The sequence below is a fragment of the Fibroporia radiculosa genome (genome assembly GCF_000313525.1).
Source record: "Fibroporia radiculosa TFFH 294 genomic supercontigs, scaffold1432, whole genome shotgun sequence".
Classification (NCBI taxonomy): Eukaryota; Fungi; Basidiomycota; class Agaricomycetes; order Polyporales; family Fibroporiaceae; genus Fibroporia; species Fibroporia radiculosa.
The window spans coordinates 1-14,196 of record NW_012133302.1 but is presented as its reverse complement, the minus strand read 5'-3'; the positions used below and the strand labels follow the sequence as shown (position 1 = coordinate 14,196).

The 14,196-nt window shown below is 50.4% G+C and overlaps 5 protein-coding genes across 5 annotated transcripts; 4 read left to right on the top strand and 1 right to left on the bottom strand.

The window, feature by feature from the left end:
• Positions 1 to 1,234: 1,234 nt before the first annotated feature.
• On the top strand, positions 1,235 to 2,828 carry FIBRA_02841 (uncharacterized protein; the record flags this gene model as incomplete). The annotated part of the gene is made up of 9 exons (XM_012324692.1): positions 1,235 to 1,534; positions 1,588 to 1,651; positions 1,703 to 1,791; positions 1,845 to 2,020; positions 2,079 to 2,229; positions 2,265 to 2,322; positions 2,386 to 2,543; positions 2,600 to 2,665; positions 2,721 to 2,828. The coding sequence occupies 9 exons, from the start codon at positions 1,235 to 1,237 to the stop codon at positions 2,826 to 2,828; spliced, it is 1,170 nt and encodes a 389-aa protein (XP_012180082.1).
• A 1,594-nt stretch (positions 2,829 to 4,422) lies between these two features.
• On the top strand, positions 4,423 to 6,468 carry FIBRA_02840 (uncharacterized protein; the record flags this gene model as incomplete). Its single annotated transcript, XM_012324691.1, has 8 exons — positions 4,423 to 4,454; positions 4,509 to 5,114; positions 5,176 to 5,365; positions 5,421 to 5,496; positions 5,547 to 5,634; positions 5,693 to 5,754; positions 5,804 to 6,159; positions 6,211 to 6,468. 8 exons carry the CDS (start codon positions 4,423 to 4,425, stop codon positions 6,466 to 6,468), a joined length of 1,668 nt encoding a protein of 555 aa, XP_012180081.1.
• Positions 6,469 to 6,947: 479 nt separating this feature from the next.
• On the top strand, positions 6,948 to 8,998 carry FIBRA_02839 (uncharacterized protein; the record flags this gene model as incomplete). The annotated part of the gene is made up of 8 exons (XM_012324690.1): positions 6,948 to 6,979; positions 7,035 to 7,640; positions 7,702 to 7,891; positions 7,950 to 8,025; positions 8,076 to 8,163; positions 8,222 to 8,283; positions 8,333 to 8,688; positions 8,741 to 8,998. 8 exons carry the CDS (start codon positions 6,948 to 6,950, stop codon positions 8,996 to 8,998), a joined length of 1,668 nt encoding a protein of 555 aa, XP_012180080.1.
• A 608-nt stretch (positions 8,999 to 9,606) lies between these two features.
• FIBRA_02838 (uncharacterized protein) lies at positions 9,607 to 12,006 on the top strand (the record flags this gene model as incomplete). Its single annotated transcript, XM_012324689.1, has 7 exons — positions 9,607 to 9,773; positions 9,823 to 9,976; positions 10,029 to 10,169; positions 10,222 to 10,694; positions 10,747 to 11,765; positions 11,821 to 11,906; positions 11,962 to 12,006. 7 exons carry the CDS (start codon positions 9,607 to 9,609, stop codon positions 12,004 to 12,006), a joined length of 2,085 nt encoding a protein of 694 aa, XP_012180079.1.
• Positions 12,007 to 12,697: 691 nt separating this feature from the next.
• On the bottom strand, positions 12,698 to 13,975 carry FIBRA_02837 (uncharacterized protein; the record flags this gene model as incomplete). The annotated part of the gene is made up of 3 exons (XM_012324688.1): positions 12,698 to 13,591; positions 13,649 to 13,815; positions 13,876 to 13,975. 3 exons carry the CDS (start codon positions 13,973 to 13,975, stop codon positions 12,698 to 12,700), a joined length of 1,161 nt encoding a protein of 386 aa, XP_012180078.1.
• Between the last annotated feature and the right edge of the window lie 221 nt (positions 13,976 to 14,196).

The window sequence follows — 14,196 nt, the reverse complement described above, 5'->3', positions numbered from 1 at the left end:
GTGCGAGAATGAATACATACCTAAACAGGTATCTCAAAAAGCCGACGTACGGATACACCGGCAGATAGATATGCTCGGATCTGCTTGGGACACGGATTGATCTTAGACCGCAGGTATCCTATCTGACCACATCTATTCATGTCCAGAGTTGTCAATCGCCGCCAGCGCAGATAATCGTTTTCGCATTTTGGCAATGAGATACCTTCTGCTCATATTCTAAAGATTTCTGGTCCCTCGTTTTGCAGCTTGCCCCACTGACGGCGAAATGACTGCCCTATTGTTACGGACCTCGAGCTGCAGGGGAGCGAACAATGTGATGTGGAGTCGCTGTGAATGGGACCGCGACCAGAGACAGTAGTTCTGCATTTGAAGGAGAATTAGAAGGCGCGGCCCTTTCATCCCCCACCAGAATGACAACCATCGAGTCAAAATCAAGCCATTCAAGGACTCCAATGGCTTTAACTAGACTCGAGATTTCGCAAAACAGGAAAGTTTACACCGGTGACTCAACATCGTCGTTGCATCTAATTGTGCGCTTATCGTCGTCAGGATCACATCTAGTACGCCGTCGGCATTCTAGGCTCTATGATTCCCTTCCAGCTGTTATGGCGAATGGTTGTTCTAGGTTCGTGTTCCGGCGATAAATTTGCCATAATTTAGGAGCCAGGTTAGCCAAAATGGTACGTTCCAACTGGAACTTCTGATCGTAGCCCGTTCAAACGTATTGGTGTCGCACCTGCAATCTCTCAACTTCTGAAGAAGGCACTCGAGATAGGGCGAAGGTCCCCACAATTGCCATCTTAAACAGCGGAAGCTCTGTTGAAAGACCATCTGACGCTCCAATTTTCCTCACTTGTAGTTGTGCTTCCAAGTCGGGTGAGTTCAGCAGAGCAAATTCTATCTACGGTCCTTGGTATGCGTACACGCTCATGCAATACAGCTGCCAATAAAGTCCCTCTTGTCCTTTCAGGCATGTCTGCGAACTTCTTATTGGATTTTATCAGCTGATGGGATCCCAGCCGTTTGATCATGAAGTGTTAATTCCGTCCACTTAATCATCCGATTCGACAGCTCGAAGGTGCCAGGGGACCTTGAACTCATACAACTGTATCAAAGAGTACAGCTATCCCCCTGTTGTAACTGGTATAAAAGGCTCAAACTGCTCAGTCGTCTCTGATATAGCGCTATCGCCTGCCCAAACCCCTCTCGTAATTTTTGAACTCCTTGCATCAGTATGGCAACTACAACCCCACCAACCTACGAGGAAGCCCTCGCCGAAGCACAGCGCCTGCTAGCTCAACCTGTCACAGTGGGCGACAAGATTCAATTTGCCAAAGACGCCATCAAGGTCCTCGACGACGACAGTCAAGTCAAAAAATTTGAAGAGGAAATCGAGAATATTGGTACAGCTGCGGTTCAGATTGATCAAGCCTTCGACCGTGTCGCTCGCGCCTTCCAAGACATGGTTGACAAACATGGCAGCGATTTCCCAGAGATCGCCGGCTACAAAGGAGAATGGAATGCCTATAAAGGGGTAAATCAGTCAGCTGCTAATCATTCTCCAGTCAATTCAACCATCGTTTCCAGCGCTGGGTCACGTACCTCTGGAACTCGCGGAATGTAGCATCCGAGATGAGTGCAGTCCTCACGCGTAAGGCCTTTGCTTCCGCGAGTTGCACCTTTTGACATCCATTTCCTGTAGGATATGACCAAGTGTTCCTGAACTTGATTGATAATATCAAGACAGACGGAGACCGCCAAGATGTCATCAAGGAACTTGGAAATTTCAGCGTAAATCTGAAAAATGATTGATTGACGCGTTTGATTGATTGATTTCTATGTAGGGCGAAAATCATGGAACAGCAGCGCAGATGTCGGCCAATTTCACGAACCTTGAGGCGGATGTCAGAGGCTTCGGCGCGAGATTCGAAACCTATCTTGAACAGAAGAAGGTGCAACTCGAGCAAATGGCGACATCCTTAAAGGCCGATATCGACACACTTCAAGGACAGATCAAAACGTGCGTTTTCCTCTCTCATACGATGCTATCCGTGTCAACAGCTAACGCATCGTTACAGCTGGAATGAAAAGGCATGTTTTCCGCATTACGAAGATTTGTTCTTGGATGATGCTTACACACTATTTTTGTGCTCATTTAGATTGCTGCTGGTCTTCTGTCAATGGGCGCCGGATTGGCTTTCTCGGTATGATCGCAGTTCTCGACATCATGTGCAAAGAAACGACTTTTGACTTTGGCTTTACAGTTCTGGACGTTGATCATCACTGGTTCGACTGTCGCTTATTTTATCTATCAACGCGTCAGTGAGTGCATAAGTCAAGCCGATGAGTATGATGAGTATCTAAATGCTTTGTCCATCCTGCTAGAAGCCGAACATGACCTTAACGATAAGAAGGCTGAACTTGTAGAAGTCAATCGCAAGCAGAGTGGTCTGGCGGAGATCAAGACCCAATTCGACGGTCTGAAGCCGGACATTGCACTTATTTGCGAGAAACTGGTTATATTCGGCAATATTTGGCAGTCGGTAAGTCGCTCGTGTTCACTTGTACCAAGATTCCTTTGTAATGATGCCGAATTCAGGTCAGCGCTCAATGCGCAGATTTTGGCCAACATCTCCAGAAAGGCATGGACGCCCTTAATGACGAGGTAAGAATCTGCATTGAGTCTTTCATCGAGCAATTGGACTGACGAAGACAATCAGGAATTCCGGCTGCAAGTCACGCTCGCTAGAAAAACGTGCACTCCTCTTCGTAACGGGCTTAACAATTACGCGACGTCTCTTGACCAATCTACACTCCAGAAGGTCTAAGCAAATAACTGGGAAGTCCGAATTTGGAGGGAGCGAGACAAAGATCTTGCGTGTTTATCTGAATCGTGTTGTATGGTTACGTCAGTTATTCGCTTTGAATACGAATTTCATGACCAGCCCATATGCCCTTCCACGATCATCAAACGCATGAAAGCCGCCAATGTTATCACCCCTGATCCTTGTACTTAGTACATCTCCTTAGGTCCAATCGATCCAGCCAGTGGTAGCTGACCTAAAACTCGAAGATAATCGAACGAGCTATGGATGAGGTTTACTGGAGGCGAAGACTCCATGGCGCAATCGCGACCGCGTGCGTGCCATGGAATGCGCACTGATGTTGAACATTAGCTCACGCCTGAGCATATCAAGGAGCTCGAGAGCGTAAAGCCGTTCGACGTCGGCTTTCCCGACCATTTCTAGTAGATGCGTTTTGACCGTGTATTGCGTGCCATCCCACGCGCATCTTCTATACGTTCGCGCATGCGGAGGGATACACATCGGTGGAAGCAGGGCAATGACGCGAAGCTCCTGCGACAATATGCGCAGACGAGACACTGACCATCTCCAAAGTGTTTATCGTACGGTGCTTGCGTGCACAGTAAACGGCCCGGTCTGGAACTTGAATGGCGCTCCGTAGCCAATGGTATGAAATGGTGCGAGCTAACCCATGGCACTCTGTACCATCGGCTAACCAGAACTGAAGTGCTGGACCCCCGGTCGTGACGGTTGATAGTAGGATCCCTACACGGCGATCATAGCCTGAAGAACTAACCACGTGTCCAGCTTCAATGTCGATGCAAACGGAAATATTACAGAGGAGCATATCTCCTGCATAGCTTCACCACTGCACCACACCATCCTACGGCGAAGGGATCATTGTTTCTTTGTTATATTCCAACTACAGATAATTCATCTACTGATTGCGAATTGACTGGCCATGATGGACGTCAAGTCGGTAGATGGAGTCATCTCTGTCCAAGCAAGCTTCGCATCCTGGTCACACAGTGCACCCCAGACATAACGAGCCTGGTGCACAAGAGGCTGTAGGGTCGAAGTTTGAACAAGTGCAAGGAAAGTATAGCTATCGTGACCCATAAGTACTAGAACTTGAAGGTCGCGTTTACCGGGTACTCTCGTTTACCCTCGTTTACCCGGCACTGGCCCGGGGATTGCCGCTCCTCGCGATCGACTACCGTGACATAGTCGAACATTTGCCAGTGAAACCTCCAAGTTCAAGTCGAGTTAGCTTGAGCTTCAGGTCGACATCCAACCTGCCCTTCTTCATAGTCCGGATCGTCGCCCTGCGCAAGCGAACCATTCGATCCAATCACTGGCAATTAGATGAATTTCTATAGCTTTTCAGAAGTTCGGCACATATGTTTCTCACCAAGAAGGCTGCGTGATTGCAGCCGACAACGAACGGTGTAAGCTTCGTTTCTTCTCGCACCGAAGTAGACCCTCACTCATGACCGAGTCCGCGAGTAGTTATCAGAATGTCGTTATCAGTCGTGGGAGGCCACGGTGAAAGTATCTTCGATGCACACCTATATGAACAAGCCTCGTTTTCACCTCCCACGAGGCCGTCACAACGATTATGTTCTCATATCTGGCTCATCGTCGCTCTTGGTGAGTTCATCAACCGGTGCACACAACACGATGGTCGCTTATCGACCCGACAAGTCGTGTGAAGCAGCAAGAACGAAATGAACGCATCCAGCGTCTCTCGCCTGTCTATCACACCGCGCTATCCGAAGCCGACAAGAGTATTCTTGCCAAACCAGTCTCTGAGATTGTCGCCAGCGTACAGGCGGGCGAGCTTAGCCCGTCGGATGTCCTCGTTGTGTACGGCAAGAAGGCCTTGAAAGCGCATGCGGCGACGAACTGTCTCACTGAAGTTCTCATCCCCAGCGCAGAGGAATGGGCGAAGACCTGCGACACAAATGGTCCCCTCGCGGGCATGCCGGTCAGTCTGAAGGACGAGATCTCCATCGCTGGATTCGACGCGTGCATCGGATACTCTGCGTGGGTCGGCAAGACCATCAAGACGGATTCAGCTCTTGTGAAGTTGCTTCGTGATGCTGGTGCAGTACCGTTCGTGAAGACAAACGTGCCTGTGACTATGCTATCGTTCGAGGCTGCAAACGAAGTCTTCGGCACGACAACGAATCCACACAGCAAGGACTACGCGCCCGGTGGATCGTCCGGTGGTGAGGCCGCCCTGCTCGCCTATGGAGGATCACGTATTGGGGTCGGTTCGGATGTAGCAGGCTCCGTGAGAGTGCCCTCGTGAGCAAGCACATTGTTTTTTCGTCATTGGTAGCGTGCCAATGGGACATGTTTCATACAGCCATTACTCCGGCACTTACACGGTGAAAGCGTCCTCGCGTCGATTCTTGAAGGCAGGCAATTCTAACTCCAGTATACCTGGTGAAGAGGGCGTCCCTGTGGCGTTCTCTCCGATGGCACGAACGCTTGAAGATCTCGAGACCTTCTGGCGCGCTGTCATGAGTATGAAACCGTGGCAGTATGATGATTCGGTAGCGATTGTTGGTTGCCGCGGCTTGAGAGTATGATTGACGTTCTATTTTACAGGTGTTGCCTATCCCTTGGCGTGAAATTGACTTATCTGCAACCAAATCTCTTCGGTGGGGTGTCTTGTGGGACGATGGTAATGACATCTCGCTTCTAGTTGGACGTCATGTACTAACTTGCTCAAAGGTGTTGTCATCCCTTCCCCTGTATGTCGCCGTGCACTGCAAGAGGTTGTCGACGTCCTTCAAGCTGATGGACACGAGGTGGTTCCTATGTCAGTACACTGGAACTATTATCCTCTATACGCGTGTCTGATCTATTACAACGTGTAGTAATCCACCTAGCCCGTACGAGGGCCTACGTCTCGCATCTCAGTTGTTGTACGCAGATGGAGGTTTGTTTCTCCAAATAGATGCCAGTTGCATATTGACAAGCGGATAAAGGCAAAATGTGTATCAAGCCCATGCGTTATGGCGAGTTCAATGACCCCGGTGTAATACAGGCTCTAGCAATGTTCCGCACGCCGCGCTTCGTCAAGAGGCTCTATGCCTGGTACCTCAGACACATCCGCGGTGATGAGGTGTACGCAGGGCTCGTAGAGGATTGGTCAGAGAAAACGATCCCAGAATATTTAATGCTCGTCTCGCAGCGTGATTCGTATCGAGAACGGTGGCACCAGTTCTTGCAAGACCAGGCGCTCGATTTCGTGATCACTGTGCCGAACGCGCACCCTGCTGTGCCTCACGGAGGCATAAAGGATGGGTGGAAATCATGTGGATATACCTTCTTATGGAATTTGGTACGCTGGGGCGTTGCTTTTCCTATGCCGCTATTCTGATCATTGAGATAGTTGGACTACTCCGCGGGGGTGCTTCCGGTCACACATGTGGATCAGGCGAAGGACGCCCTCCCTGCTTTCAAACCGAGAAATGCTATCGAACGAGGTGCGTACAAAACGTACGACGCAAGAAAGATGCACGGCTTGCCTGTGGGCGTCCAAGTTATTGGGAGACGGGTGGAGGAAGAGAAGGTGTTGGAAGGTATGAAGATCATTCAGAGGCTCCTCAATCAGCAGGGAAACGTATACATTCCCTTGGAGCTCGACTAGAAGGCATGTCAGACATCTTCACTTCCATTGCACATTATCCGAGTAGTCTGTGTCATGTTTCCACATTCTGCGATATGCCACCTGGTCTGTCCACTTCCCAATATGACCTGCCCTTATCCATTGTCTGCACCCTCTGCAAGCGAGTGATCTGGTCCCATCAAAATGGCACTGCTCCTGATTCCTTTCCATGGCATTGAAGAATTTCCATAGCCTTGAGGGTGCTATCTGTTGGCATATCGAGACAAGTTTTCTCACCAAGAAGGCTGAATTGCGTAAGCCGACCTTCTAGTAAGTTTCGTCCCTTCTCATACCAAAGTGAATCCTCACTCATGACCGCGTTCGCGAGTAGTTATCAGAACGTTGATGTCATTCGTGAGAGGACGCAGCTAGAGCTTGGCTAGAACATCTTCGATATGTACATGGGCACACCTATATGAGCAATCCCCGCTCTCACCTCCCACGAGGCTATCATAACAACCATGTTTTCATATCTGGCCCATCGTCGCTCTTGGTGAGTCCATCAACTAGTGGACACCGCATTGTGGTGGCTGATGCGAGTTGACAAGTCGCGCGAAGCAACAGGAGCGTAATGAGCGCATCGAGCAGCTCTCGCCTGTCTACCATAGCGCGTTATCTGAGGCCGATAAGAGCATTCTTGCCAAACCAGTCTCTGAGATTGTTGCCAACGTGCAATCCGGCGAGCTCAGCCCGTCGGATGTGCTCACTGCATATAGCAAGAAAGCGCTGAAGGCGCATGCAGAGACGAACTGTCTCGTTGAGATCATGATCCCTAGCGCAGAAGAATGGGCGAAAACCTGCGATACCAAAGGGCCCCTAGCTGGCATGCCGGTCAGTCTGAAGGATGAGATCTCCATCGCTGGATTCGACGCGTGCATTGGGTACTCTGCGTGGGTCGGCAGGACCGTCAAAGCGGATTCTGCCCTCGTGAAGTTGCTTCGCGATGCGGGTGCGGTGCCATTCGTGAAGACTAATGTGCCTGTGACTATGTTATCATTCGAGTCTGCCAACGAAGTCTTGGGTACGACGACGAATCCGCACAGCAAAGACTACGCACCCGGTGGATCGTCTGGCGGGGAGGCCGCCCTGCTCGCCTATGGAGGATCGCGTATTGGAGTCGGCGGGGATGGTGCGGGTTCAGTTAGGGTGCCTTCGTGAGCGTCCAGTATATTGCTGCTACTATTCCATTGTCGATGGCTGACGTGCACACGATAGCCATTACTCCGGCACCTACACGGTGAAGGCTTCATCGCGCCGCTTCTTGAAAGCCGGAAATACTCACACCAGTATACCTGGTGTAGAGGGTATCGGTGTGGTGTTCTCTCCAATGGCAAGGACGCTTGAAGATCTTGAGACGTTCTGGCGCGCTGTCATGAGCATGCGACCGTGGCAGTACGACGACTCGGTAGCTATCAATGATCCTCCCAAGCTGACAGGACAATCAGTGATGGTGTTTTCGGCAGGTGTTGCCTATCCCTTGGCGTGAAATGGATTTGTCTGCTACGAAATCACTTCGCTGGGGTGTGTTATGGGATGATGGTTAGGATGTCTCGCTTCTGGTCAGATGGAGTGTGCTGACCTGCTGATAGGTGTCGTTGCCCCTTCCCCTGCATGTCGTCGTGCGTTGCAGGAAGTTGTAGATGTCCTGAAGGCGGATGGACATGAGGTAATCCCTATGTCTGTCTCCCAGCATTATTGTTTCCCTATCCTGCGTCTGATCCACTACAATATGTAGCGATCCACCGAGCCCTTATGAAGGTTTACGACTCGCGTCTCAGCTAATGTACGCGGATGGAGGTGCGCTCGTTCGTAATTGATCCGATATTTGAGTGACATCTGGACGAAGCCAAAATGTGCACCAAGCCCATACGTTTTGGCGAGTTCAACGATCCCGGCGTTAGAGAAGCCCTCGCTATGTTCCGTGCACCACGCCTCGTCAAGAAATTCTATGCCTGGTACCTTGGACACATCCGTGGCGATGAGATGTACGCAGGGCTCATCAAAGACTGGTCCGAGAAAACAATCCCGGAATACCTCATGCTCGTTTCACAACGCGAGGCATACCGCGAGCAGTGGCACCAGTACTTGCAAGACCAGGCACTCGACTTTGTGATCACTGTGCCGAACGCGCACCCTGCTGTACCCCATGGGGGCATGAAGGACGGGTGGAAGTCATGTGGATATACTTTCTTGTGGAATTTGGTGCGTCGAGATGTTGTATGTTATAAGATGACATCTCTGATGGTGAATCCAGTTGGATTACTCTGCGGGTGTCCTCCCTGTGACGCATGTGGATGAGACGAAAGATGCGCTTTCTGCGTTCAAGCCGAGAAATGCTGTGGAGAGAGGTGCCTACAAAATATATAATGCAGAGAAGATGCATGGCTTGCCAGTAGGCGTGCAGATTGTGGGGAGACGCCTGGAAGAGGAGAAGGTGCTCGAGGGTATGAAGATTATCCAGAGGCTGCTCAGGCAGGAGGGGAAAGCATATGCGCTTCTGGACTTTGACTAAGCTAAAATCGTTAGCTGTTCTTGTTGACCTCGTGGTATAGTTCTTTACTGAACTCACCGTGAAAATGTCATTCTCGAGATCCGCCTCTAACACGTAACCTGTATTCGTCAGTCCGTCCATATATCATATATCAACTGCAGTTGGCTTTCGTCGCTCTGGTCCATCATCAAGGTAGCTTGACTTCATCCGAAACATCAAGCAGCTGAACCCAATTGCTGGTAGGATGTCAGACTGAAAAGCAGCCCGACTACGGCCAAAATGGCTGCCTTAGGCTGGCGATACTTACATGGCTGCTTTACGGACGCGAGATTGAGTAACACGTATCATTATAGCGGCATGATGACATGTACGCGAAAGGTTTGTTATAAGTACTTGTGCGCATGCCGAACGAGCCTTGAGTACTCCGCATATATGGCTGCTGCGGAGTGTTAATATTTGTGGCTCCACGAAGCCGCTGTGGCTGCGGGATGGCGACCGCGCTGCGCACTCCTGTCCACCGAGATTTCCGCACAACCTCTGCATCTCATCCGAGATTTTGATCATTCGGCTTCAGGACATCCGCAGCGGGTTACTTAGGCACCAGTGCGTATATAATTTCAGCAGCAGCAATGGCTGTGACTCCGCAGCCCTGGCTGACCCGTATTAATTGGCAGCCTGACTTTCGACGAAAGATCAGTGAATCTCTCTTCGTCCCCGCCATGGAAGCCCTACGTTTGCGCAAGAAATACCCTGAAGTCTCCCAAGATGAAATGTTTGATCTTATCAACCGCTTCAAGTGTGTCCGATACCGCATACAGGGTGGAGTATTGCTGATACCCGTGTAGTGCGATCCAGACCGACACACCAGGACGTATCGACAAGGCTGGTGTTCTCCAAGCATTGCAAGCGAATGGAGAATCATACGATCACGCTCGAGAGACGTTGAAGCACGTTAGTGTCGATGCTAGTGGGAAGGTCGAGCTAGAAGATTGGGTGGAGGTACATGCTCCATGATATCATCGAAACGATATCAACTCACAGCAATTTGTAGTTAAATGTGAAACTCAGGACACAAGCACCAGCCGTCCTTCCATCAAGCAAGGGCAAGGTCACTGTTCAGGGCTCGAACTCAAACGTCAGCCATACGATCAACGAGGACGAGCGGGCAGAATTCACAAATCACATCAACTCAGTGCGTTTGATTGCTGTATATCTACACGGATGAATTGCTCAAATTCATGCAGGTTCTTGAGGGCGATCCCGATGTCGCCTCTCGCCTCCCCATACCTACGAACACCATGCAGCTTTTCGACGAATGTAGAGACGGTCTCATCCTCTGTAAACTTATCAACGACTCTGTTCCCGACACCATCGATCCCCGAGTGCTAAACAAGCCAACTGCTCGGAAGCCCTTGAATGCGTTCCAGATGACCGAGAATAACAACATTGTTATCACGTCTGCCAAGGCGATAGGCTGTTCGGTTGTCAACATTGGGTCGTCAGATATTGCAGAAGGTCGCGAGCATCTGATCTTGGGTCTTATTTGGCAGGTCATCCGGCGCGGACTGCTCGCGCAGGTTGACATCAAGATCCACCCAGAGCTGTACCGGCTGTGTGAGGAGGGCGAAACGATCGAAGACTTGCTCAGGTTGACTCCAGACCAGATCTTGCTCAGATGGTTCAACTACCACCTCAAGCAGGCAGGGTGGAAGCGAAGGTTGGTGGCCACGGCTACTTCGCGGACGGCAGCGCTAAGGCTTGCTTTACAGGGTGAACAACTTCAGTCGGGATGTTTCGGACGGTGAAAATTACACTGTTCTGCTTAACCAGCTCAAGCCAGAGCAGTGTTCTCTTTCTCCACTCCAAACACGCGACACGCGGCAGCGGGCAGAGCAAGTACTCCAAAATGCTGATGCCATCGGGTGCCGAAAGTATCTTACAGTTTCGTCTTTGGTATCTGGAAATCCCCGGCTGAACCTCGCGTTTGTTGCGAATCTATTCAACAACCACCCTGGCCTTGCGCCTTATGATGAACAGGAGGCGAAAGACTATGGCGCGGTAGAGGACTTCGACGCAGAGGGCGAACGTGAGGCGCGTGTGTTCACGCTTTGGCTGAACTCACTTGGTGTCGATCCGGGCGTGTTCAACCTGTTTGAGAATCTCCGAGATGGCGTGATCATCCTGCAGGCGTTCGATAAAATCATGCCCGGCAGTGTCGTGTGGCGGCGAGTGAGCAAGCCAAAAGCGGGCGCAGTGCAGGACAGTTATGCTGCAGGCGGAGATGGCGAGGAGGAAGAGGATATCGGTGTCACGCCGAACCAGTCGAAGCTGTCCCGTTTCAAGCAGGTCGAGAATTGCAACTATTCGGTGGAGCTCGCAAAACAAAATGGCATGCACATGGTCGGAATCCAGGGCGCCGATATCGTGGATGGGACAAAAACTCTTGTGCTCGGGCTCGTATGGCAGCTCATGCGGTTCGTTCTTACTGCTTATTATCGCTTTAATATGTCCCTGAATACACTCTCTAGACTCAGCATTGTCAAAACTCTGTCCTCGATCTCCGGTAAGGGACGTCCGATTAGCGACACGGAGATCCTGAAGTGGGCAAACACAACTGCACAAAAGGCCAAGCCCGGCGTGCGGCCTATCAGGTCATTCAAAGACCCTTCCCTTACGACCGGATTATTCTTCCTTGACCTGCTCGAGGCTCTCCGCCCTGGCATCGTGGACCCGAGCTTAGTCATTCAAGTCAGTGAGGCGGGAGATTATGAGGATCGTCGACAGAATGGTACGTGTGGACTGTGATGTCACTCCATATCAGGGGTTTGACCGCGTCGTTGCAGCGAAACTGGCCATTTCGATTGCAAGAAAGATGAATGCACTGATCTTCCTCGTACCAGAAGATATTGTCGATGTGCGCCCGCGTTTGGTACGATTCTACCTCTTTACCTATTGCACTCGGATCTGACAATCGAGTCATGTAGATCATGACATTTGTCGGCAGTCTGATGGCCATTGGAAACCAATGAATGATTTATGTTCTAATTTCTATTCTGCGTTTTGGCGTTGCGCTGTGTATACAATATAGTCATAAGTACCAAAGGATCTCGCATCATGAGGCGAGCTCAGTAATAAAATCACTTCTATTCTTTGGCGCGGGTATTACCTTGGAGCTCTCGGGCTGTAGATCAAAACGGACACCGAGAATGAACTTGAATGTGGCGGCATTATTCACAGGTACATGGATGAGCTCAGCTTGACTTTGACACAGATCGTTTATGATCTCATTACTCGTATCATACGAAGCAAAATCACCCTCACTTTGAGGTAACAATACCAGACTCTTGTGGCCAACTGGGAGGATAGGGACCTATTTATCGCAAGCTTTCCACTGGGTTATCGAGTAAAAGAAATTTAGGTGGATAGACTGAGCTTCAGGGTGTATGTCTGCAAGTCTCTGATTATACCCACTGGCCCCAAGTTGGCGCATGAGTTGCCGATGACTACATAAGAGTAATATCGCAATCATAAACGGGGGGTGTTCCCCAGGGCCTGTCGTAGATCATACAACAGTATGAAAGATCGGATTCAACAACGCACACGCGAGGGAGCACCGTGGAGGATGCAGTACCTCCCGTCTATGCATCGGTGTAATTTGAACTAATCTATGAAATCTGTCTCAGTCGCGACAACAAGGCAGTTGACTGTTAAATATCTGATCTATCCCTGACGCGGGCCACTTCCAGACGGCTTCTTGCGGCGTTTTGGGGTAGGCGATTCGGGTTCGCTGACACGGCGCCGGTCCCTGCGCGACGATGCAGTCGCCGATCTGTCTGCGACGGGAGATGCTTCCCATTTCCCTACGTCTTGTCTTCGGCGTCGATCTTCCGCGCGCTGCGCCTGGATCCACTTGGAACGTACTTTATCCGACACCTTCGCCGGATCGGCCTTGTAGTGTTCAAGCGTGGTAATGAAAGCGGTATATAGGTTTTCCACGTCGTCATACCTATGCTCTCGGTACGCTTCCTGGAGAATATCTCGTAAGTCAGCTAGGAGATGCGTCAGCGGCTTATGATAATCCGGAAGGAGGGGCGTAAGCCATGTTACGAATGACGTTCTAGGTAGCATCATTACGCGTTGCTTTTTGTAGACCACATTGTCTCCCTCGAAAAGACCTGACCATTCTCGATGAAACTTTGACGACGGGTCGGGGTTGTTAAGCTGCCTACGACGGATAGCTGGACCACTTCTCGAGATACAGACCCAGAGGAGAACCCAAAAGAAACCTTCAAGGTCGTGAATGACACTGTGAGGCGGGCCATGAACAGCTTCCAACTTTTTGTCGTCTTCATCATCCACATCACTTTCGTCGTCACTATGGTTTTCGTCCTCCCAGTCGTCTTTGTCTTCATCTTCATTTTCACCTTCGTCTTTGTCCTTGTCCTGATCATATCCGTGACCGCCGCAATGGTTCTCATCTTCATCTTCATTATCTGTATTGTTGTCGTTATCGTTTGTTGAAGCGACGACACCAACTTCAGGTTGTTCATCGATGCCCTCACCGAAATAATACTCATTCCCCAATATCTCTGCAGACATAAAGGGCCGAGTCCCCTAGTTACAGCCAAACATGAGACAGGTCGACCATGATTGTCAAATAAGCACACTCACAGAAGGGGGATCATTGAGCAGTGGTTGATGCATTTCGAACATGATAGCGTTGTCAAAATCAATGAGTACTCCATAACCATCGGTCCCATCTGCATCACTCCTGATGAGGATGTTCCCGGTACTGGCATCGCGGTGTAAAACCCCACGCCGATACGCACTGCGATGTCCTATTGAATAAATACTCTAGTTTCCGGTAATATTTCGTGATGATGCACCTGGCGGCTCACCAATGACTCCTCCGAGAATAGCGCGAACGAGTTCATTCAACGAACGCGCATACTTGATCGGCCATCCATACGTTGTCGTCGACAGTCTGGAATGCACCATGTTCAGTGGTCTATCGCCGCCTCTCAGCGAGATGGGAGGCAAAAAATCTTCCTCTATCAGGTATCGAGGTGTCGATCCCCATTCTGTCTCTGGCAAAATAGAGTTGTGGTCCGACACTTGGGACTTGGGCGCCTTCTCGGCTGCCTTGAGTTGATCTGCCTCGATACAGCTCGGCTTGTCCTGAACGACCAAGCCGCAACGGATGAAAGACGCAGTTGAAT